Genomic DNA, 24,420 nt, shown 5'->3' with positions numbered 1-24,420 from the left:
TTCCCCTACCTATTCAAAAGGATCATTACATATTAAAACAACCAAATTAGCATTATTTAAACATTTAATCGTATATATACAATATTTATTACAAATAAATTACATGGTGTTTCTCCTAGTATTTTTGTGGAAACTATATAGTAAATGTGATGACACATATTTTACAAAATGATCGCTTTGAAGCAAACATTGAAAAGTGCGACACAAAGCGAATAGTTGCTGATTTAGCAGAAACTGGTCCAGTTCCTTATTGCGTCTTCGTTGTTGTCTTTTTTATATACTAAAAATCGGAAGTAAAGCTGACGAGTTTTGTTTACTGGCCTTTTTGTTATTGTCGATTAATAACATTATTTGGTTTAATTTGTTCTGCGTTCAAAGACCAATTTCATAATCCACTTTAAAAAATGGAAGACCTATATGATAAATTGGTGTTAGGTGTACATAAATCGTGGAAATACATAATTAAATATACAGTGTTTTATGTACAGTGCTTAAGTACAATTGACTAGATTTAAAAAGCGGATTTTTTACACATTGATATTTGAAAATAAACGAACCTATGTAAAATTTACAAATATACATTTAGAACATTTTGTTTAAACCTTACATAATAAAACAGTCATGATTAAAAGAAGGTATTAAGGAAAATTTAAACATTTAAAAAATGCTTTACTTGGAATGTATTATCTAAGAGAGCTAAACTAATTTAGAATCACAAGTGTACTTTAATTAATATAGTTTTAAATGTCAGTCCTTTCTTTGGATTAATATCAAAACGTTCTAATAATTGCAGTTTTATACATAATTAATATTTAATTGTTTGTTAGTTATTATTTTTCTGATTTATTAGTGCAGTCATTTCAATAAAAATTTAAACAATCCATAGTAAAAGTTACCCAAATGTTTAGTTTAAAATAATAATAAAACAATTATTAATAATATTCTTGATATATTTAAAGTTGTGAATTCAATTTTTGTACCATTGTTGATAAACGGAGTTTCCTATTTTCAACTCCACAATTATCAGAATATGCATTTTTCTATAACTGTGCTGGTATAAAAGCAATTATTTTGATTAGTTTCATTTAGGCCACTTATCTACTTAATGGTCAGTTATAAATTATGTGGCGCAATCCGCACATACATGTTTTGCTAAAAATTGTTTTATAATACTTATAAATTTTTGTATATACAGATTTAGTACAGGTAATATTTAAGATATATAATTTGTATACAATCCAAATTGTAGATATATAAAAAATAAATATAAAATTATAATAAAAAGTGTAATTTAATATAACTTTATAAAAAACAAAAATCTTATAAAAATATATTTCATTTATATTTTAAGATTCAATCCATTTTCTATTGTTATATTTATCCAAAACATATAATTATGTTCTATTTTCAGTAATCCAGAGTATTCTGCTCTTCCTTTCAATCTGCAGTTAACTATTATATATCCGGAATATTTATCCTGTATTTTGATAAATCTTTTACCCGAAATAATCGACCACATATTTCCTAACCGACCTCGAAACCTCGACGAATCAGAACGTTTTCTCTCTCATCATCAGACTTGCGTACCTCTTGTGACCTCACACATACTGATAATTCTCCTTGTGCCTAAGCAGCGGCTGCCTCTCGATGTTCTTGTCGAGATCGAAACTGGTTAGCCAGTCCCGTGCCTCCGGTTTAAACAAACCGAAACAGCCGCACTCGAAAAACTCCACCAGATTCTGGATCGGACCCTTGGAAAATGGACTTTTACCGTTGTTCGCTATAAAGTGGGTGTAACGACCTTTGTTCATTCGCTCGTTCGTCGTCATTCCTAAGCAAGTGATCTAAAACAACAAATCCACGGTTTCACCATTTTTTCCGACACATGTTCAATATTAATAATTCCTCTTGTAATTGACTCCTTAAATATTGTAACACATTTAAATACGACTGGAACACATGGAATTCGAAACATACCTGGTACATCTGACAGACGAATAGCATGAAGACCCAGATGCAGTGGAAGAGAGCGTTTAGAGCCACCCAGGCGACCCACGTGTCGCACTGGCTGATTGCCACCATCATCTGAAAGAAACCCTCACCTGATGTCACATTACACGACGGCTCGTTTTGCCAGAACTGCACCGAACCGTACAGCATTTGCGAGCACATCAGCACAAGACTGGCCAGGAAACCGATGAAATGCTTGTGATTTTTCGCTCCTACAACGCACCACCATTAATATTAAATTCAAAGTAAAATCATTAAGGAAATGTACCAATGCAGTTTGCAACCCAAGGACAGTGATGGTCGAAACGGGCTACGCAATGGTTGCAGACGGAGCAGTGTTTCGAACGCAACGGACGGCGTACCAAGCAGGCGGAACAGAATGTCGACGGCTCGAAGCCTCCCGGCCCTTTCTCCGCCAAATCGATGATTGTCTACGAAAATATATTGCATTACACTTATCAACAGACAGTAAAATAAAATTAATACCCTGAATTGTAACTGTTGAGATGTGGAAATGATGCCTGCATCTCCCAACCACGACTTAAGGAAGCAGTACCAAAGTAACAAAGAACTCGTAACGAACACAACTGTCGTTATGATAGTCGTGAACTGCATTATGTAGATGAACCAGGTGAAATACATCCACATTTTGGTTGCCAAATATATGCTGAGAGGTAAGAGGGCCATTAGTCGATCATCGTACAAAATACGACCGACGTAATGGATCACAATGTACAGACACACCAGCAAGAAGATCTTGATGAGGATCAATAGACTTGTGCTGAGAATTGCGCCGGCGATGTAAAACGCCATGAATGGGGTTCCAACCATGCACCACCATTTCAATCTCTAAAAAATTGATAAAATTTAAAATATAGTTAAAATAAAATATTACAAATCTATGAGAGTAAATAAATAAATATGTTTTCTCAATAGATAACTTAACAAAACAAAATCAGTAATTGTGCAATTAATAATAGAGTACTCGACATAAATTAAAGAACAATGCACTCATGTGACTTACCTTATCTTTAGCTATTCTTTTAATAAAATTTTTGGAACTAGCTATATTAATGTGATCTTTTATGTGTTCTGAAACCTTCTGACTGACCCACATAGACCCAATTTGGGACTGTAACATTGACAATGGAGTGTCACCTCTGTGATTTGGAACATTTAAACTTGCATGTCCCTAAAAATTATTAACAGTTTATAATTCCTTACACACAGACATTATAAATTAGTCACCTGTAAGATAAGGGTGGAAATAGCAGTGGTATTTCTTGCCAAGATGGCCCAGTGCAAGGCAGTGTTGCCCTGCTGGTCACTGAGATTCGGCGACGCGCCCAACGTGAGCAACAGTCTTGTGGGATCCAAACTGCACACCTTCCACACACTCCACATTAAAGGCGTCATGCCAGTCCTGTCCACTAAGTCGGGGCTGACGCCCCGCGCCACGAAATACGCGACCAACGCCGTGTGACCGAACTGAGCCGCAAGGTGAATGCAGGAACAGCCCTCTGCGTCCCGGAGGGTCGGGTCGGCGCCCGCATTCATTAAAATCACCGCCGCGTCCAAGTGGCCCTGTCTAGTCGCCCAGTGCAGGGGAGTCGCGTTCAGTTCGCCCCCAACCGCATCGACCTCCGCCCCTTTTTCTATGAAGAATTTGATGATCGCCTTCCGGTTGTTTATTGCCGCCCAGTGAAGCAGTGTTACAGTTTCACTGTCTCTTTGGTTCACGTTGTAGCCCGCCTCCACCAATTCCTTCACTCTCCCATATGCTCCGTACTAAAACAATTTATTTTTTACTTGAATATTTCAAGTTTGAAGCAGTGTGTTTACCTGTGTGGCTTTGACGATGTCGAAGCCGCTATAGTCGTGTTCGATGGTGGGCACGCTGGGCTCCTGGTTGATCAGACCATGGCAGTCTCGGTCCGTCTCCACGCAACCGCCCGCGCTTGCCGCCGCAGCCCCGCAAGCGTTTTGATACATTTTTTACCCAAAAATTGGGGCTGTTTTTGTCTTTGACAGAACGGTGACAGATGACATTCGAATGGCTTTTCACGCACAAATTGCGCGTGCGCGGCCTATGTTTGTTTTCATTCTGGCCAACAATAGAAATTAATTATTTTTCCTCTAATTTGAGAAACTATATTTATTTCGTTACTATTATTTAGAAAATATATATTATACACAATATTTTGATTACATGTTCACTTATAACAAAAACAATGAAATACAAATTAATGACATATGCAGATAGGCAACCACCAATACACTTATGATTCTTTAATGTTCTTTAATATACGGGGGTTACTCTGTGTAAATAATTGTAGAGAATTTTAATACCTAACAATAGTTTATATCCTGGATTAATATATTAATTATTTTATTTAATCCTACTTATTTTTATATTGTTCACATTTTGAATCAATAAAATAATTGATTTGTTGAAATTAAATAAATACACATTTTTCATTAATAAACAAATTTAACTAAATAATATTTTTATAGTACTATTGTTCTAAACTAAAAAATACTACGCTTGTACAACTAGATTTGCAAGAATCCACACCATACATACTAGATTTGTAAAAAGTTACGCCCACTCATCTTCAATTATTAAATTGTCATGACAACAACTAAATCAACTAATAATATTTAAGATCATTACAATTCAGTCTATTCCTAGACATCGCAATACGAACAGATTTTGTATGGAGACATTCTTAACAATTTTGAAGATGATTATTTTTCCATCTAATCGTCGAAATTATTTGCATTAACAATGCTGTAAAGTGGTTTCGATGATTGAATAATCATCCATTCAACCAGACCAAATATCATTTACAAATTTTATACAAATTTTATACAATGAATGAAAACAAATACGATTTCGTGAATAGAGGAGTTACTGCAAGTCCCGAAGGTGAGCATTTACCTCTGAAAGACGATTATTTCTAAAAAAGTTAATAAGATCTTTCACCTCAAGAGGATAACAGATATGAATACACCAAACATTCGATTTCTGGCGTCAAAAAGGATTTAGAGGCAGTAATCGATCTCATGGGCCCAGAAACGCCGCAGTTTAGGAGCAGCTACGAGGAACCAGAGTTGGAAAGCTTTTCGTTTAGCGATAAAATCATGGACGAGTGCAAGGTAAAAAAAAGTTTATTTTTTTAATAATTAGTATTTTTTTTTTCTCAAAAAAGGTGCCGAAATTGGCGCCACACGCCCAGAAGTATGTGGAGCAGACGAAAATTGATTCGGACGAATCGTGGAACAAGACAACTTGTACGGAAACACTTCCCGTTGACGAAGCCCCTTCAGCAATTGCGGAACCGGCAACGACGGGCACCGAATGCTCCACCTGCAACCAGCCTTGCCCCCATCCCAGTTATTGGAACGGGCACGAGTTTCGCTGCAGCTGTCCGGAGAACAGTGCCACGTACAACAGACGACACTATCACCGGGGGATCGCTAAAAACCACACACCGAGTAATGAATTGTAGTTAAGCAGATGTGTGTGATTTGTTGGTTAATGTTTTGGGTTTAGGGTTTGTGGCACGATACGGGAACAAGAGGAGAAATATAGTGCAGTGGTTGCGACGTTTTGTCGGTGCCAATCACAGCGAAGCCTCCACCAATGACTACTACAAAATCAACGTTAAGGAGTCTACGATACATAGATCTCCACCTAAAGTAATCAATTTCTTAATCCCCCCGACGTCAATGTGACAGATTATTTTGCAGAAGTTGGTGTTTGAGCTGGTGGACCGCACGTTGAAGCAAAATCGGGAAAACATTCTTCTCAACTGCAACAATCCAAAATGCAGGAAGGAGGCTCCGCCAGACAGACACAAACGTATGAAAAACAAAACAAATGAAAATTTGATTATCAGGGAAATGTATGGGGATGAACAATTGTCTAACGTCAAAAAATTGAGAGAAACCATATCGGTTCTGAACAAGAATGTTCACCACGAGCCGTTCCCTAAAAAGGCTACACTTTTGGACTGCGACGGAACCACTAGGGTTGACGTCTATTATTTTGATCATGGAGATACGCAGTAACCCAATTTTTTAAACTACAACAACATATAATTGAGCATCTGTATTTGTAGATATTTGCAAACAGTGGACCGATCTCCTTTGGCGTCCACCGAACTGTTAGCAGAGAGAACCGAAAATTACACGACGAAATTTTGGGCGGAGATGTTCGGAACTCTGCACATTGGTTTTTCGTTTTGCACGTCGTTTTGTCTGCAGTTTTGCAGGTTCATAACTGTCAGCTTGATTCGACCTCTAACGGTTGGACTGATGCAAGTGTCGTCGGATTATCTGTTAAAACCGTTGCTGGCCACCGTCTTCAATGCGGTCCTGCAACCTCCTTTGATATTCCTTAAAAACCTCGCAGTGTCGTTCCGCGATTTCGTCAGACCGTTGGCGGAGTCCATCGGCTTTTTCCTGCGGGAGATCGCTACTGTGTTTTCGGCGTTCAGGTTCGTGGAGGTGAAGCAGACGCGTTTCGGGGACACGCAGGACTCGACCGAGTGGACGCGGAAACGTAGTAATTCCAGATGAATTAAAAACTTCTGGGTTTTTATATTTTATGTATACATCTAGTAAGAAAAACTTTATATTTTATACATTCAATGCATAGGACCAGTTTATATTTATATTTATATTTATATTTTATATTGTTTACATATAATATTGTATATATACCTATAATAAAATAAGAATAAAATTTGAGAGGCACTATAACAAATCTTTTATTTAATGTAATTTGTGTTTTTATTATTACTATACTATTTTTATAGGTTATGAATTTATTTTTAGTTGTATTGAAATTCTCATATTAAAAGTGAAATTGTTTAAATTTAGGTCAAGTCAAATGTAATCGATGTTTAAAACATAATTGATATAACAGGTTCCATGGTGTAATGGTTAGCACTCTGGACTTTGAATCCAGCGATCCGAGTTCAAATCTCGGTGGAACCTAACTTTTTTCCCTTGTTTCAATTAACCCTTTTTATAATTTGTTGAATATTTGATAACACGAAAGTATATTAAGAATTATATTCATTCACAAAAGACGTTATAAATGTTTAAACAACAGTTTTGTAGTTTTCGCCTCAATTCTTAAATCTGTGGAACACAATTACAGTCTGCAACGTTTGTTAACATTAAATTTTCTAAATGTCCAAAATGTTTAAATTTTATGTTTGTTATTTGCTGTAAATTATAAAAATTTTGGACTATATTTAAAACAATATTCAATGAACTTTATTATTATTTTGATATCTTCTACTTCCTGATATCTTTATGGTGTTCTCAGAGCTGTGGTTTTACATAGTGACAAAAAAAATTGTAAATATTTATTCTTTTGTAATCGATAAAAAATTTCAGAAAACATTTATTTATGGTAAAATAAAACGCATGTTCAAGGCACTTTAGTCACTTGTTATTGTAGATATTTTCATATCTACCCCTATTTCCTGAAATCTCTGTAGTGATAAAAAATGATGAACATTTATTCTTTTATAATAGACAAAAAAAATCAGAAAACATATTTATGGTAAACTAATAGAATTCCCAATTATGTATATTTAAAACAATGTTCAAAGAACTTTATTCACTTATTTCCATATATATCCTCTATTTCTTGAAATCTCTGTGGTGTTCTTATAGATGTAATTTTACAAAGTGACAATTGTGTAAATAATCATTATTTATTGTTTTGCAACTCACAAACAGAAAATTTCGAAAAACATTTATTTGTGGTAAACTATTAAATTTTCCGACTATATATGTTCAAAACAATATTCAAGAATCTTTATTCACTTATTATTGTTATTTCTTTATATTCCATTACTTCCTAAAATCTCTGTGGATTCTCATAACTGTGATTTTATAAAGTGACATTAGAAACTGTGAAATAATCCTCTTGTAAAAGAAAATAAATTAAATTTATAAATTAATTTTTAATAATTTAAACGGTTTTAAACATTTAATATAGTTTCTAAAGTGTTTTACTTAAACAATTATTTCTGCAATTTTTAATAGAAAAAAGTCTTCATAGTTATTTAAACATGCAATTGCAAATAATATTAAAAAACCATTTGTTTTGTAAATCACAAACAGAAAATTTCAAAAAACATTTATTTGTGGTAAACTATTAAATTTTCCAACTATATATGTTCAAAACAATAGTCAAGGAACTTTATTCACTATTATTGTTATTTCTATAAGTTCCATTACTTTCTAAAATTTCTGTGGGTTCTCATAACTGTGGTTTTATAAAGTGACATTAAAAACTGTGAAATAATCTTCTTGTAAAAAAAAAAATAAATTAAATTTATAAATTAATTTTTAATAATTTAAATGGTTTTAAACATTTAAAATTGTTTCTAAAGTGTTTTACTTAAACGATTACATTTGTTCTGTAGAAATTATTTCCGCAATTTTTAATAGAATAAAGTCTTCATAGTTATTTAAACATGCAATTGTAAATAATATTAAAAAACCATTTGTTTTATAAATCACAAACAGAACATTTCAAAAAACATTTATTTGTGGTAAACTATTAAATTTTCCAACTATATATGTTCAAAACAATATTCAAGAAACTTTATTCACTTATTATTGTTATTTCTTTATATTCCATTACTTCCTAAAATCTCTGTGGGTTCTCATAACTGTGATTTTATAAAGTGACATTAAAAACTGTGAAATATTGTTCTTGTAAAATAAAATAAATTAAATTTATAAATTAATTTTTAATAATTTAAACGGTTTTAAATATTTAATATAGTTTCTAAAGTGTTTTACTTAAACAATTATTTCTGCAATTTTTAATAGAATAAAGTCTTCGTAGTTATTTAAACATGCAATTGCAAATAATATTAAAAAACCATTTGTTTTGTAAATCACAAACAGAAAATTTCAAAAAACATTTATTTGTGGTAAACTATTAAATTTTCCAACTATATATGTTCAAAACAATATTCAAGGAACTTTATTCACTTATTATTGTTATTTCTTTATGTTCCATTACTTCCTAAAATCCCTGTGGGTTCTCATAATTGTGGTTTTATAAAGTGACATTAAAAACTGTGAAGTAATCTTCTTGTAAAAGAAAAAGAAAATAAATTTATGAATTAATTTTTAACAAATTAAACCGTTTTAAACATTTAAAATAGTTTGTAAAGTGTTTTACTTAAGCAATTATATTTGTTCTGTAGAAATTATTTCCGCAATTTTTAATAGAATAAAGTCTGCATAGTTATTTAAACATGCAATTGCAAATAATATTAAAAAACCCATTTGTTTTGTAAATCACAAACAGAAAATTTCAAAAAACATTTATTTGTGGTAAACTATTAAATTTTCCAACTATATATGTTCAAAACAATATTCAAGGAACTTTATTCACTTATTATTGTTATTTCTGTATGTTCCATTACTTCCTAAAATCTCTGTGGGTTCTCATAACTGTGGTTTTATAAAGTGACATTAAAAACTGTGAAATAATCTTCTTGTAAAAGAAAATAAACGGTTTTAAACATTTAAAATAGTTTCTAAAGTGTTTTACTTAAACAATTACATTTGTTCTGTAGAAATTATTTCCGCAATTTTTAATAGAATAAAGTCTGCAAAGTTATTTAAACATGCAATTGCAAATAATATTAAAAAACCATTTGTAAGTGGTTAATCATGCGTAAAGTAGCGATCGCGGTCCTGAAACCGATCCCCGTGTCACACCGCTCCGACGACGTGCCCGCATGGCCCCAAAGATGGCGTCCCGGATGCAGGAGCCGCAGAGGAGGGAGCGAGAGCGAAAGCGCACCGCTTCCTAACGGTCGAGACACCGATCGTCGAGAAACGGGCAGACAACAGTCGGGCACGGGCTAGTGGGGTTAAGTGCGCGTTGGGTCGTGTGCTTTTTGCACGACGAAGTTGAAACACAACCAAATCGAACGAACACGCAAAACGACCGTCCATCGCTACACGGTTTAAAAAAAAAAAAACAACAACGGTGTTGGGATTGATTATCAAATAGAAAGATGATGACCGACGGCTACAACAACGTCGACCAGTACCCGGACGGGTACATGGAACAGGAGGAGGAATGGGAGCGCGAGGGACTCCTCGATCCCGCCTGGGAGAAACAACAGAAAAAGGTAGGACTCCCGGGGTGGTACTGTAAACATCCGAGCATAACCTCAAAGCGGGCGTCCTGGGTATTTCGGGCTTCGCGGCTTATTAATACATAACGTCCGATTTTATTCGTACCTAGGCCCCGTAACTCAATCCCGCGGGACTATTTTCGTTCGCCGGCCTGGCAAGCTTTACTTAAAACCGTGATGTAATGGATTTTTCAATGGAACCATTCGAAATATTAGCAAAATGCTGTTTCGTCCGCCGGATTATTGTGTAGGACAGATTTTACATTTTGTAACAGTGGCGTGCAGAAGTCCATTAGTCATTTTCGCCACCGAGAAATTTTCTTGTTTTACACGGTTCTTTCGAAACGGTGTTTTTATTAATGTTATTTTTGGATTGGGTTAAGAAATTTGTAAAAATAATTTCGTCCAATCACATCGAATTTTTATTTAAATGGACCAATCAAAAAACAATCTGGAGACAAACCTCTGAAAACTATTTCTTTTTATAACTCAACTAAAAATATATTTTTCATTATGATGGTATAATAATTAACAAAAGGAATTTGAGCTGACGTTTGTTTTATCTAATCTGATAGATGTAAGGTTCAAACTGACCAATCAAAATGATCCTGACACTCATTGAATACTTTTGAAAATGTGATTATTAATTTGAATTATAATAAATTATTATAGTCACATCATCACATTAAATTTTAGAAGGAAAACAATGGATCAGCAAATGTTAATGTTACATTTTTTTTTCCTTTGAGACTAAAAATAGAATTTCAATGTTAAATTTTTAAATCATTAAATTCTTATGTTAATAAAACACGTCCACTTTTACAAAAATATATATTTTTAAATGACAATTCAATAACTACGAAAGTGTTAAGGAATATTGTTTATTTCTTTTAGCAACGATAACTGGATGATTTATTTTTAGAATTTTTTGTAATATTGGATAATTATTAATCTAAAATGATTTAAAAGGCATGAGTCAAATATATCAGGCGTGATTTGAATGCAATTGTCTTGAAAAATTCAATGAAAACAATTGGATGCAGGTCATGGTTGTGACACATGTAATTTTGGAGTCCAATTTTTGGATTTGTTGTCAAATCAACATTAAAATTATTTTAAACTACCAGCTTACATTACATTATATTATTTTATTCTGTAATAATCCTTAATCTTTATAATTTATTATAAATTTTTACTAAAAATATAAATAAAGTAATCCTTCTTGCTAAATAAGAAAAACGTATATTTTTAAATAATTTTCGAACAATTTTGAAACATTCATTTATCTTGCATAAATTTTAGAAGCATTAACTGAAAGTTGTGACGAATTTAACGTTTTATTTTTACATTGTTGATTGTTTTTCTGGCACAAATTCTTCGTCAAAAATATTTTTACTCAAATTTCTTCAGCTTTAAAAAATATTCTTAATAATTCGTCGACATTGTTAAAAATAATACAATATTTTAGTTTACGTAAATATAAATTTTAATGTAATTTTTAATTCTTAATGATTTCTAGTAAGTAAAATTTATAATATATTCAAAAGTCAATTTTAAAATAAGATTCAAACAAAATATAGAATAATAAATAATTTTTTTAATAAATGAATTTTTTTTTTTGATCTTTGAGTACATATTTAAAATATTTTATCTTTTGTTAAAATTAAATAAATTAAATGGTTTTTCAGTTTTTTTTTATTATTGATAATTGATTTTTTTGTGTATTTTTATTAATTATCAATTTTTAATTATGATCAAAATTATCTAAAAATTAAATGTTTGTTTTAGATTTAGTCAATTAATTATCTTAATAAAATATTTAAATTCTTAACAAATACAATAAAGTACCAATAAAATTTGAAATTCATCGAATATTTTAATTAATTTTCAAAGTTTAAATATTATTTTTATTTTTTAAATTTATAAATAATGTAAGTTAATAATAATTATATTTATATAATATTATAATTCGAATTTATTTTTAATATCATTAACTTTTCTAATAAAATAATATAAAAAATAGTAAATTATTTTATAATAGGTAATTCTGATAAAAATATTAAATAGTAATAAAATTACTGATAACCGTATATAAAATATTAACTTAATCTAAGAACAGTTGTGCAAATACAAACACAAATTGGAATGTGATCATAAATTATATATTTATCTGGTGAGACAAATAGAATCTAGCGTCTAATCTAAAAATACTGAAACCACCATGACCTACTACGCCTAGAATTCAAAAAATGTTGGACTTTTATCATGTGTCCAAAAAATTTTCAAGAAAGTTTCCTGGGCAAATCAAATTGGAAACAAGAAAAACGTGGGACACATCTGATTGCAATCCAAATATACTCATTAAATAAAATTATTTATAGTTTTCAGCAATATAAATGATTCAGAAGTCGAGTCGAATTGAACGAAATTGCCGGGCAACAGTTGCCGAAAGCTTTTGGGGAAAAATGTTTTCTATTATTTATTATCTCGCTTCGACGTAACGAAAATGAAGCAAAACGGCCCCGACGCGAGCGGTGGCGATGTGTGAAAAGCGAAAACGGCACGGCACGGACACAGATGTGTGACGGTCGCGGCAGTGGAGCGGGAGCAGCAGCTGCGCCGCGTGGGAGTGAGACGGGCACATGGGCGTCGGATTTCTGGATGCCGTGACCAAAAATGGATGCCGCGCACACGCTCCCGTATCACTAGGGATCCGCACGCTAAACCGTAAACATCTCGCCGTTCCGCGGTTCTTGTTACTTTTGCCGAGCCGTCGCGGCGTCGTTTCCCACAGGATTTACTCTGTGTTGCTCGTGGTGGTTTCAATATGAGACGAACCGTTTCATTCACATTTTTTTGTATTAATTTATGTACTTTTTCTTCTTAAAATGAGTACATACATATATAATTTATATATAATTGAAAGAACATAATTTATACATTTTTAAAAATGTAAAAAATTAATTTGATTTGACATCTAAAAATATGTAAATTGTAGATAATAAATAATTATAATTATTGCCTATTTTAATTTTAAAATTCATAATCAAAAAAACAGTTTTCAAAGAGATTTTAGTAATTAATATTGTAATATTGGTACAGTTTATTTTACCAAGTTGTGTTTAATATATGTTAATATATTTATGATATATATTACAAATTGTGGTATAGTACTACAAAATTATAGTAACTGTAATAATTTTACAGAAATAAACAAATTAAATTTTGTTAGAAATTAATTAGATTTGATAATTTTATTTAATAGTCAAATTTATAGATAATTTTAAGCGTGATAAAAGAAGAATTTTAAATCCCTTCAATAAAAATGTAAAATTGATAAAAATAATTTTTTAGTTTAAACTATTGTAATTTTGTTTATATTCGAGATCAATATTTTAAAAATTCTAAATATTTAAATACTGATTATAAATGTAAAATAAATAATTTATCTAATAAATGCATTTAAAAAATTTGAATGAATTTTTAAAAATTGTTTCTTTAATTTCTTAGTATAAAAATTTTTAGAAAACAAAGATTATTAATAAAATAAGATATTGAAGAATATTTTAAGTTATTTGTCATATAATAATATGAATTTTAATTTAATTTTTTAAATTTTATATGGATTTTTAAAAATATACTTTAAAAAATAAAGATTCTGGATGTTTTAGCACATTTTTAATATATAAAATTATTAAATCCTTTATAATTCCATATATTTTTTATTTTGATATTATAAATATAATAAATGTGTATATTGAAACTTTATAAAATTAGTAGAATTTTAAGATTTCAAAAATGAGATGATTTTTTAAAAATTATTGAAGGATTCTCTAAATTATTGAGCCCCATTTTTAGAAATTTTGAATGTTTTAATACTTTTTAATATATAAAATTATTAAATCGTTTATAATTCCATATATTTTTTGATTTTTAATATAAATATAATGTGTATATAAGTTTTTTTAAAGAATAACATGGTGAAAATTTTTAGATTTCAAAAAAAAACTTAATGATTTTTTTAAAATGATTTCTTTATTTTTTGATTATACATTTTTTAAATATTGTACTTAATTATTTAATATTATGATTATTTTATGTCTATAATATATAATTTTTTAGTTATATTTGATGGACATTTTAAATTATTGTATTTTTAAAATTATTTATGTAGTTATATTTGATGGATTCTTTAAATTATTGTATTTTTAAAATTATTTATGTAAATTTAACTACATATGTATGTATATGCAAAATTACACTTTCAAATTTCACATATTTTTTGATTTTAGTGAAATAGTGAAAATTTCGAAAAATATACTATTTCAAGGTTTCTTTAAATTATTCTAGTTTCAAAGTTCAGGTTTTTAAAACTTATTTATTATATTTTTTGTTACAAAAAAATTAATTAAGTTAGTTTATTAAATTCTAAACTTCTTTTTAAGAACTGTATGTCATTGATTTTATTTTTATTTATTAAATGAAAATACAAAATTTTTTTATATACTTAAATTGGACAACACTAAGATTGTTTATTAGAAATTCAGAAATGTATATTTAAAACAAAAAACTAATTTTGCTTTTGTAGTATACCTAGAAAGATCTTTTCAATTTAGACTTTGACCTAATTTAAAATACTAATAATGACGCCTTTCAAAATCTCAGTTTTGTTGACTTGGTTATTTTTAAATTAAGTTTAAAGCTAAAATTATCAACTTAATAGTTTTACCTCTTAATTCGTTTTATTTTAATTAAAAGTCACTTAATGCTTATTCAGAATAATTATTGTTTTCTTCTGTTAAGAAGTGAAGATCCCATTAATTATACATAATTTAATGGTTAGAGAAATTATTGTTTTACTCAAAGGAAAAAGTGTTTCGAAAGTTCTTATTAAATTGACATAAAAACCACAAGATAAGAAATTGCGAACCAAAACATTGTTTCAAATGATTCCTTTTAACTTTTGTTCAAGTTTTGTAACACTTATTTTAATTTAATTTCTCTTAATATTTGTATATAAGTAATAAAAGATAGGTAGAATAAATTTCCGGTATAAAAAATATTATCTTATCTTCCTAACCCTTTCTGAAAATTATCAATGGATCGTTTCATACGTTTACTTTGAAATTATACTATTATTATTATTATATTTTATTTATGTTATAATAATTTAATAGTACGTTTAAAATTTTGCTTTTAATAAAATTAAACAATTTCATAATGATGCTAATATTTATCTTATCTAATTGAATTGTACACTTGGAATTTTTGTTAACTATCAACAAAACAATCTATTAATTTTCAACAAAATCAAATGCCCCACATTTCACTAAACCTTGAGATGAATCTGCAAAAACCTTTGACATTTTCATTCCCATTCATTTCGTCCATTTAATGTTTTATTTTTAATTATTTTTAAGTTTTTATATTCGACCATTTTGGTTTGTTTATTATCACAAGCGTCAGTTATGCCCCCCGTAAAATAAACGAATTATTATGTAAATCTGTATCGAAACGATAAACACACACACACACTCACACACATCTTGGAACTGTTATTTTTAAATTCGAATAACAAGAATTACTGTTATGGGAGATTAGGTTTATGGTGTGCATCTCGGTGTGGGTCTAGTTAACAGTTGGAACTGTTAGTTATGCTCAATTTTACCCAACACACCAACTGAAAATCTAACAGTTCTCTTTTAAGCATCTCGACGAAAAAACTTTATCTGGCGCACATGCAGATAATCAGAAAAAATTGGCATAGATCGAATTACATTCGAAAGGAATGTCGACAAACAAAATTATGACTAAAACAAACGACACAAATAAAGCCCGATGATGTATTTAAATCAGGTGCGCATTGTTCATCCATAAAATAATAAATTCGATTGCATCGCGTCCAAAAACTATGACTGCACAATCGACATCACAGTTTTATTTTCGTTCGCGCCCACGTATTGAAAAATTTTACTACACTCGGGATTATTCACATATTCACATTGATGGTTCTAGAGTGGTGTTTAAAAATAACGCCCGTTGTAAAAGGTTGTTTTATGTAACATGTGTCGAGCATTTGGATGGAATGTAAAAGTTTAAGGAGTGACTCAAGAAAATTTTATTAAAAACTGTTTAACTACTCAGTTCCCTTCGTTTCTTTAGTAATTTGTAATACTGTTATAGGGGCTTGAACGTTAACAATTTTTTTTCTATTGACCTATGTCTCTACTGGACCCATGGTTTTAAAAAAACTAAAATGTTGTTTTAAATTAAATATAGTTATATCACTATTTAATCGTAAATGATTTATAGAAGTAATAAAATATTATAATTTGTACAAATTTAAAAAAATAACTTTTTGCATATATTATCGCAAATTGTATTGACTGACTTTAAATTAATAAAAATTAGATAGTAGATATTAATTGAGGTAAAAAATTTTAAGGGGATTATTCTCTAGTGCATTTTATGAAAAAAACTTGTCCTATAAGTTTTAAATTTTGAGATACAGGATGTTAAACTTTTCAAAAAATTATCTATTTTCAATAATATCAATGATATTACTTTAGATGTTTTAATGAAATTTGATATATAGCTATTATGCATCAAGAGGCATATTTAGTACAATTTTTTTTATTTCCTTAAGTGGCATATATGCTGTATTTGAACTAAATAGTGTGGTACGCCACTGCTTTTTGATCTCTTGATTTTTCTACCACTTATTTAGGTTTTCAATTAGAAACATGCCTATAAACAATAAATTTTCTTCTACATGGAAAATAATTACATATACTTAAATATTTTTAATTTTATTATTTTATATATATGTCTATTAATATCTTCTACCCAATTATATAGTAATTTAACAATGTTGTTAGAAAAAATAATGACTAAATAAGTAACATTTAATTTATTGTTATTACTTTGTATAACGTAGGGAGTAATTTTTTATTGTCTACAACTATAGAAAATATACAGTAGTGGTCATTATTAGAGCAACTTTTTAAAAAGTATATACTATAAATATTTTATTCGTGATTCTTTTATTTAATGTGAACTTTTAAAATAATATTAATTATTGTAAAAGGTTATTTTATGTAACATGTGTTCAGCATTTGGGTGGAATGTAAAAGTTTAAGGAGTGACTCAAGAGAATTTTATTAAAAACTATTTAACTACATACTTCCACCCATTTCTTTTTTAATTTGTAATACAATTATTGGGACTCGAATAATGACAATTATATCTGCTGATGCTGATATCCGATGGTTTTCTAAAAAAAATAAAATACTGTCTTAATTTAAATATAGATATACCACTATTTATATTGCAAATGGTATTAACTGGCAATGCAATATGTTTATTAAATTGATAAAAATTAGATCGTAGATATTCATTGAGTAAAACTATAGTAAATATATACACATAATGTCAAAAGTGAGGTAAAATATTAGAGCAACTTTTTAAAATCTTATATATTTTAGCCACAGTTCTTTTATTTAATGTAAACTATTAAAATAATATTAATTTACTATTGTTGTTTTAGATAGTACTTTAAAAACTACTGATAACAGTCTAATTCTATAAAATATAACATATATTTTTTTGAATACAGACATGAACAAATTTCATTTTCATATCTATGAGTTGACTTTAATTTCAATTGATGGTAAAATTGTTTTTTGAGATTCGAATTATCCAGTTATCAATTTTCTTTCAAGTTTTTCGAACTAAAGTACTAAACATAATCAATTTAAATCCACAGAGAGCAATCAAGACTGTAAAGTAAAAAGTTGGTATAATTTTGTCCATTAAAAAATGAAACATGGGCAATAATTGTATTATATTGACCTATTGCATAGTAGACACAATAATATCAGAAAAAAACAATAAACAATATATGTACTGGCAATCAATACAAGTAGTACAGTATATATATTTTTAATAAGCTGTTATAATTGACAACTACTGAATATACTATACATGCATTATAATATGTTTAGTAAATAATAAAAATAATAAAATATTAATACATAATTTCCATGTAAAAGAAAGCAATTTATGGTTACCAATAATGGTAGTAATTTAATTGATTAAATGGATGGTTGTAATATTGGAGCATACCGATGCCGAAATGTCAGTCAAATTCTAAATATTATGTCTTAACCATGTATTCCAGAACATTTAGTTCAATTTTAAAACAAACAATCAAAACAATCTTGTTCAAATCAACCATCATCAGCATTAAAATAATATTATAAAATAAAACAAACAGTTTAATCGCAGTGATAAATTGAAACAATCCAAACAACATAAACACGTACAGAAATAGAATGCGAAAAGAGAAATGGGAAAAAGTGTAAACCGATACTTGAACGTCTGGCTGCTGAACGTAAACTTCCTCGTTATATTGTCGGCTCGAAAATGCGTATGTAGGTGAAAGACCTTTTGCATTATTAAGGCTGTGCGCAAATAAAAAAAACAACTTCTTTCAATATGCAATTAACTGTAGATTATTCTTTACTTTTAATATACGATCTTTTGTTGCTTGTGTCGTTAAATCGTCTGCGTCGCCGTTCTAACGTTCAATCATGAGGAATGTTTGTTTGGTGGAGGCAAAAATCTTTAATTATAATTAATAAGGAAATTAATTTTAATTGGTTTGGATTGAAACATTATGCATACCGTTAATTAATAGTGCGGATGCCTTAAGTAAAAGTGGTTTTTTTAGTTCAATTTGTTGTATTGTTATTCAAGGTCGGTTTGTAATCAATATTTATGCGGTGAATTTAAATGTTTGTGATAGCTTTTAACAAATTTTCTTCTTTTATTTATTTTTTATATTTTACTTTGTTCTTTTAAATTTCATATTCCTCATAAATACGATTTTTGAAGGGCACATTTATCTTTTCTCCTATTGTACCTTGTTTTTTTTTTTTCATAATATTTTATTAATGTTATTTTGCTACTTCATATATAAAATTTTAGCAAGACACTGACAAACAATTTTTTTACTTATATGTTATCTTGGTTCATCGTATTTTTTGAAATTTATTTTGTTACTGCTTAAACATTCCTCTTGAAGTTTTTTGAGAGTTTTTTTCATTATTTTCTTGTTTCTTCTTTCTATTTTATCAATTTTATTTTGGTTCTTCTTCATACATATTCTTAATATTTCAACAAAAATGTTCATAAATAATTATTTATTTTCGTTTTTTATTTTCATTCTTTTTATGATTTCTCTCCGTATTTTACTAATTTTATTTTGTTTCTTCTTAATATATATTCTTAAAACTGAACAAAAATGTGAACAGTCAAATTTTTTAATTACTTTTATTATTTTTTCCATATTTTACTAATTTTATTTTATTTCTTCCTCATACATTAAAATTTCAATTTCATATTTTCATTCTTTTTATGTTTTTTTCTTCGTATCTTACCAGTTTTATTTTGTTTCTTAATACATATTCTTAAAATGTTGAATTTTACACATTAAAATTTCAACAAAAATATTAAGAAATAATTTATTTTCTTATTTCATTCATTTTTTTTCTTATTCATGTTTCTATTTCTTATATCAATTTTATTTTTTATTTCTTAATAAATATTCTTAAGATCTCAAAAAGAATAATGACAAAGATATTATTTTTATTTCAACAATAACATAAAAGTTTTTCTATTTTAGTTTCTTCTGATTTATTTATTTTTTGTATTTTTTCATTTTTATCTTGATACCTGTTGATCAGTTTCTTAAAACGTAAACCAGATTTTATTAATTACATGCATATCCCATACGATTAATTAACTTTTCTGAAACAAACATATTACTTAATGCATTTGTTAATTATAATAATTAATTCGGTTACTCCTTAAGTAAAAGTGCTTGCAGTTTTTTTTTAGTCAAGGTCGCTCGATAATCAACATTTTTGCGACGAATTATTAACATTATTTTAATCGTGGCGTTATTTAAATTCGGGCAACCGTTGCGTTATTTGATTTTAACGAATTTTCCACCATAAGCAATTACAATAATTAGGTTGGAAACCGTTTCGCATTTAAGCAAGTCGCATTTAATGTTTATCTCGTTAGTGCATAATGCAATTAGCAGTCCTTTGTGTTCGCATATTTATCGGCGGAACATTGTCCAAACGGACAACCTCCACACCTATTTAATGATTATTGAGGTCAGATCTATACATTTGCATCCATTTATTTCTGGATGTTTGGAGTTTTTTTTGTCAGAACGTTAGGCCGATTGATTTTAATCAGGACCGAGGTTAATGGTACTTTAAGTGCACAATTATTGCTCTGTCTCGATTGTTTGTGGAGTTAATAGTGTAATTGTTGGTTTATATTAGTTCGGTTAATTGTTTAGAATTGGTAGATCTAATTGGGAGATGTAAATATATGAGAAGTATAGAATGAAACAATAAAAACTACTGTTATTTTATTTAATATACACTGTGATATGGTTTTTTATGTATTTTATTTAAAATGAATGGTTATTATAAAAATTGTGCAGGGGGTTAATAAATTCAGAAAACCTGGAAGTGATATTATATAAAACAAACTAGTTTTCAATTTAAGAGAGAGTCCAAATACCAACTTTAACCACAGAATTTTAATTTTGAATTCATTGATGTGGTTACAAAGAGGAGAAACTTTTTTATTAGCCATAATGGTCCAAAAATTCCACCATCGGCTTCGCCATCTGCCATATTCAAAATTTGCGCCGATGTATCCGTATTGTGCCTATGTTTTTTATTTGATATGTTGGTTAAATTACTATTGAATGTATCACTATTTTTTAAGCTTCTTTTTGTGTTAACTGAAGTGAGATTTCAAACGTCTAATTGATTGATTGATCATTATTTTTTGCTTAAATTAATTTTTTAACAATTACTAAATATTTTGTAATATACAGTAGTGGCCAAAATTATAGGAACTTATTAAAATATAAAATGTGAGCTGTACTTCTTGAATTGGATGCCAGTATCTATAATAATTTTTCTTTTATTGTTGTGTTTACAATGCGACTGGTCAATCTAACTTTATTCTTTAAAAAATTACGTCCTTTTTTATTTTTCAATGGACAAAAATATAGGGACTTTTTACTTTATGATCTTCCATTGCTCTCTGTGAATTTAAATTTTTTATTAATATATACCAATTTACATTTTGAAAAAGTTTGAATTATACATTTTTTAAATTTTTTTATTGCATGTTTTCAACTAAACAGTGTTTATGTCTTTTGTTGTAAAAAAATAGTTAAAATTGTACTTAAAAACTACAATTTTTTATTAATTTATAAAATTTAAAATATTAATATTATGTTATGTTATGTTATGTCATCTAGTCTATTTTTTTATATATAATATTTATTTTGGATATTTTTTATCTCCATTTTATTTAATTTTTTATCGAGTTTTTTCACAGAGATTTTAATTAAATAATTAAAATTGTCCTTTTTGTATTAATTTATAAAATTGAAAATATTATGTTTATGTTTTATAACAATTTTTTTCATACTAAATACTATTTTATTTTTTTAATTATGTTATTTCTTATATTTTCTTGTTTGAACCTATTTTTTAAACATAATATTCATTTCGAATATTTTTTTAATAAAATATACCGTTTCCACTTTTTCCTTTTATTTCATTTTTTATTATATTTATTACAGAATTTTTGATTAAATAAAAATTTCTTTTTATGGGCAAGTAATTGTTTGTTCTTCTAGTCTATTTTTTATGTATATGTGTTAGAACATTTTTTTTAAATAATTTACATTTTGAAAAAGTTCCATTTTTCCAATTTATTTAATTTTTTATTGTGTTATATTAATTATATGGTTTTTATATCTTTTAGTGTTAAAAAAATAATAAAGAAAATTGTCTTTTAAGGACAATTAATAGACAGTTGTTGTTTTTAAAACAACAATTGTCTATTAATTTATAAAATTTAATTTGTTTATGTAACATATATTAATTTTTTGATGTAAAAAATATTAGTCAAGTAATTTTTTGTTTTTCTATGTTATTTTTATAACATATATAATATTCATATAGAACATATTTTTTGGACTTCGTCCAATATTTTCCGTAATCAATTCTTATTCACTAAATTTTTTAATAATACAGAAAACGATTGACTTATTTAGCCGTAAATTCTTTACAATCTAAACTTGTTTCTCTCGGGCTTGGCTGAATTATAATTTTTTTTACAGCTTTTGATACAGTTTTCAAACGACAGACTATTGTATACTTATAGTAGGCAAAAGATTGTTAGTAAATTATAGGCAGAAATTCACAGGGAGAAATAACCTATAAAGTAAAGAGTTTTAATAATTTTTAGGCACTTCTTAAAGGAATAAAGTTATATTACACAGTTGCATAGTTAACACATTATTATAACATATTATTTGCTCATACATATAAACCATTTTAAAATGTTAATTGAGAATTCTTTAATAAAATTGATAATTATGAGTAGTAATGTAGTTTTTATACTTTGTAACAACATTCGTGGGCCCATTGTACCATATATTGCCCAACAATTATCTCAGCGCCGGTTTCGTACCGTCCCGTTACTTTTCGGCGACACATATTCAAATAACCCTAATCCGAGATGAGTTAACGATCTTTCTCTCATTCTAAATCAACGACAGTTAAATTTTATGCGCGACATCTGCTCATGCTCGAAAACTTTTTATATTTCTTATTTATTAAATTACGTGGAATAAATCGCTCGTGAAAATCCGTCCCGAAAATAAAAACGATTTATTGTATTTTTAGATGGAAAGTTGCAAAAATCGAACCGCATATTTAAACTATTTTTACGCGCTATAAATGTGCGCTCCATTTAAAAATATTTTTCGCCCGACGAAAATAAACGGGCGCAGGCGCACGCGCGCCGCCTTAATTTCGCTAATTAAACCGAAAACGGCGACAAACATTAGATTTTTAATAAGATCTGTTAACTAGTTATTGTCGTGAGGACCTTGAGTTTAAAAGTCATTGAAAGTGGTGTAAGACAAAACCCAGAATCGTATAACCGGACTAGTTTTCAAACTATGCGCCGTGAATAAGTTTATTTACGTTAGTAAAAACACTCCGGCACATAATTATTAATTAATCTAAATAAATTACGAAATAGAAAACGTGTCTGGGAAAATATTTATTTATATATACAGTTTGTTTGTTGGTATTTTCTCGGTTCGTGTAAACTTATAAATGAACCTATTTCACACTATTTATTATAATCGTATTGTTCTGTGGTTTATGTGTCACATATGGGTTTTAGATCAATAGGAATAATTAGATTTCAGGTTTTACGGTTAATATAATAATTATGAAAATGTAGATCAATTAAGTTTAATGTTGCAATTAATATAGTTTATATTACAAAATAAGAAATATGGTATACGAAAGACAATTGTTTTGTCCTTTATTAAATATTTTTTTTATTTTTAACAGTTTTTAATCACTTAATTAAAAAAAATAATGACTAAAATTGTCCTTTAAAAACTACAAATTGCCTATTAATTTTTAAAGAAGTGTTTAATTACTTAATTAAAAAATAAAAAATAATTAAAATTTTTAAATTCCAAATTGTCTATTAATTTATTAAATTTAATATAATATTATATTTAAATATTATACACATTTTTCGAGTATAAAAGACTATTTAAATTTTTAAATAATTTATTTCTTTTTATTGTCAAATAATTTTAGAGTAAAGAGTTTTTAATTATATAATTTTTATATCTTTTAGTGTTTAGAAAAATAATTATAATTGTCTAGTAATTTACATAATTTAAAATAATAATATATTTATGTATTATAACAATTTTTTGAGACACAAAACACTTTTTTATTATTTTAAATTGTGTTATTTCTTTAAATGTTGCTCAAGTCTATTTTTATGTATAATACTCATTTAGGATATTTTTTATTACATTATTTAATTTACATTTCGAAAAAGTTCCATATCTCCTTTTTATTAAAATTTTTATTGTTTTTCACAGAGTTTTTAATTATATAAGTTTTATATCTTTTAGTGTTAATAAAATTTAATTTTTGAGATAAAAAACACTATTTTATATTTTAAATTGTCATTTTTTATGGTCAAATAATTTTTTGTTCCTCTAGTCTATTTTTTTATGTATAATATTCATTTAGGACATTTTTTATAATAAATATACCCATTCATATTTTGA

The 24,420-nt window shown here is 28.1% G+C and overlaps 3 protein-coding genes and 1 non-coding gene across 7 annotated transcripts in view; 3 read left to right on the top strand and 1 right to left on the bottom strand.

Annotated features, from left to right (window-relative positions):
* Window positions 1-46: 46 nt before the first annotated feature.
* On the bottom strand, window positions 47-4,127 carry LOC109598115 (palmitoyltransferase Hip14). 2 transcript variants are annotated; one of them, XM_020013950.2, is made up of 7 exons: window positions 3,853-4,121; window positions 3,259-3,798; window positions 3,035-3,202; window positions 2,497-2,859; window positions 2,279-2,441; window positions 1,978-2,222; window positions 47-1,844 (listed from the first exon to the last, which is right to left on the bottom strand). In XM_020013950.2, exons 1-7 carry the CDS (start codon window positions 4,000-4,002, stop codon window positions 1,599-1,601), a joined length of 1,875 nt encoding a protein of 624 aa, XP_019869509.2. In that variant the 5' UTR covers window positions 4,003-4,121; the 3' UTR covers window positions 47-1,598. The 2 variants fall into 2 exon arrangements, with proteins under 2 accessions (XP_019869509.2, XP_019869510.2); XM_020013951.2 differs by having other exon boundaries at window positions 1,700-1,921; window positions 3,853-4,127.
* Window positions 4,128-4,693: 566 nt separating this feature from the next.
* On the top strand, window positions 4,694-6,781 carry LOC109598105 (uncharacterized). 2 transcript variants are annotated; one of them, XM_020013940.2, is made up of 6 exons: window positions 4,694-4,939; window positions 5,003-5,169; window positions 5,223-5,508; window positions 5,567-5,712; window positions 5,764-6,080; window positions 6,135-6,781. In XM_020013940.2, exons 1-6 carry the CDS (start codon window positions 4,885-4,887, stop codon window positions 6,592-6,594), a joined length of 1,431 nt encoding a protein of 476 aa, XP_019869499.1. In that variant the 5' UTR covers window positions 4,694-4,884; the 3' UTR covers window positions 6,595-6,781. The 2 variants fall into 2 exon arrangements, with proteins under 2 accessions (XP_019869499.1, XP_019869498.1); XM_020013939.2 differs by having other exon boundaries at window positions 4,988-5,169.
* Window positions 6,782-6,942: 161 nt separating this feature from the next.
* On the top strand, window positions 6,943-7,014 carry Trnaq-uug (transfer RNA glutamine (anticodon UUG)). The gene has a single exon. It is a non-coding gene; the product is annotated as a tRNA-Gln (tRNA).
* Window positions 7,015-9,888: 2,874 nt separating this feature from the next.
* Window positions 9,889-24,420, top strand: part of LOC109598117 (alpha-actinin, sarcomeric) — a 28,265-nt gene continuing 13,733 nt past the window's right edge. The window contains exon 1 of one of the 2 annotated variants that reach the window (XM_049970248.1): window positions 9,889-10,196. In XM_049970248.1, the coding sequence (XP_049826205.1) occupies window positions 10,080-10,196 (117 nt within the window). In that variant the 5' untranslated portion in view covers window positions 9,889-10,079. The remainder of the gene's footprint in view (window positions 10,197-24,420) is intronic. The other variant, XM_020013955.2, reaches the window with a different exon arrangement.

The sequence above is a fragment of the Aethina tumida genome, chromosome 7 (assembly GCF_024364675.1).
Source record: "Aethina tumida isolate Nest 87 chromosome 7, icAetTumi1.1, whole genome shotgun sequence".
Classification (NCBI taxonomy): domain Eukaryota; kingdom Metazoa; phylum Arthropoda; class Insecta; order Coleoptera; family Nitidulidae; genus Aethina; species Aethina tumida.
Note: the sequence above shows the minus strand (reverse complement) of the source record. Positions and strands in the feature narration are given on the sequence as shown.

Bases quoted from the DNA above. Each gene is read 5' to 3' on its own strand.
- LOC109598115 (XM_020013950.2), bottom strand. From the start codon at position 4,002: ATGTATCAAAACGCTTGCGGGGCTGCGGCGGCAAGCGCGGGCGGTTGC. The intron at 2,860-3,034 runs GTAAGTCACATG...TCAATTTTTTAG, and splicing joins AAAGAATAGCTAAAGATAAG to AGATTGAAATGGTGGTGCAT. The intron at 2,442-2,496 runs GTATTAATTTTA...ATATTTTCGTAG, and splicing joins CTCAACAGTTACAATTCAGG to ACAATCATCGATTTGGCGGA.
- LOC109598105 (XM_020013939.2), top strand. From the start codon at position 4,885: ATGAATGAAAACAAATACGATTTCGTGAATAGAGGAGTTACTGCAAGT. The intron at 4,940-4,987 runs GTGAGCATTTAC...AAAGTTAATAAG, and splicing joins AGTTACTGCAAGTCCCGAAG to ATCTTTCACCTCAAGAGGAT. The intron at 5,713-5,763 runs GTAATCAATTTC...ATTATTTTGCAG, and splicing joins TACATAGATCTCCACCTAAA to AAGTTGGTGTTTGAGCTGGT.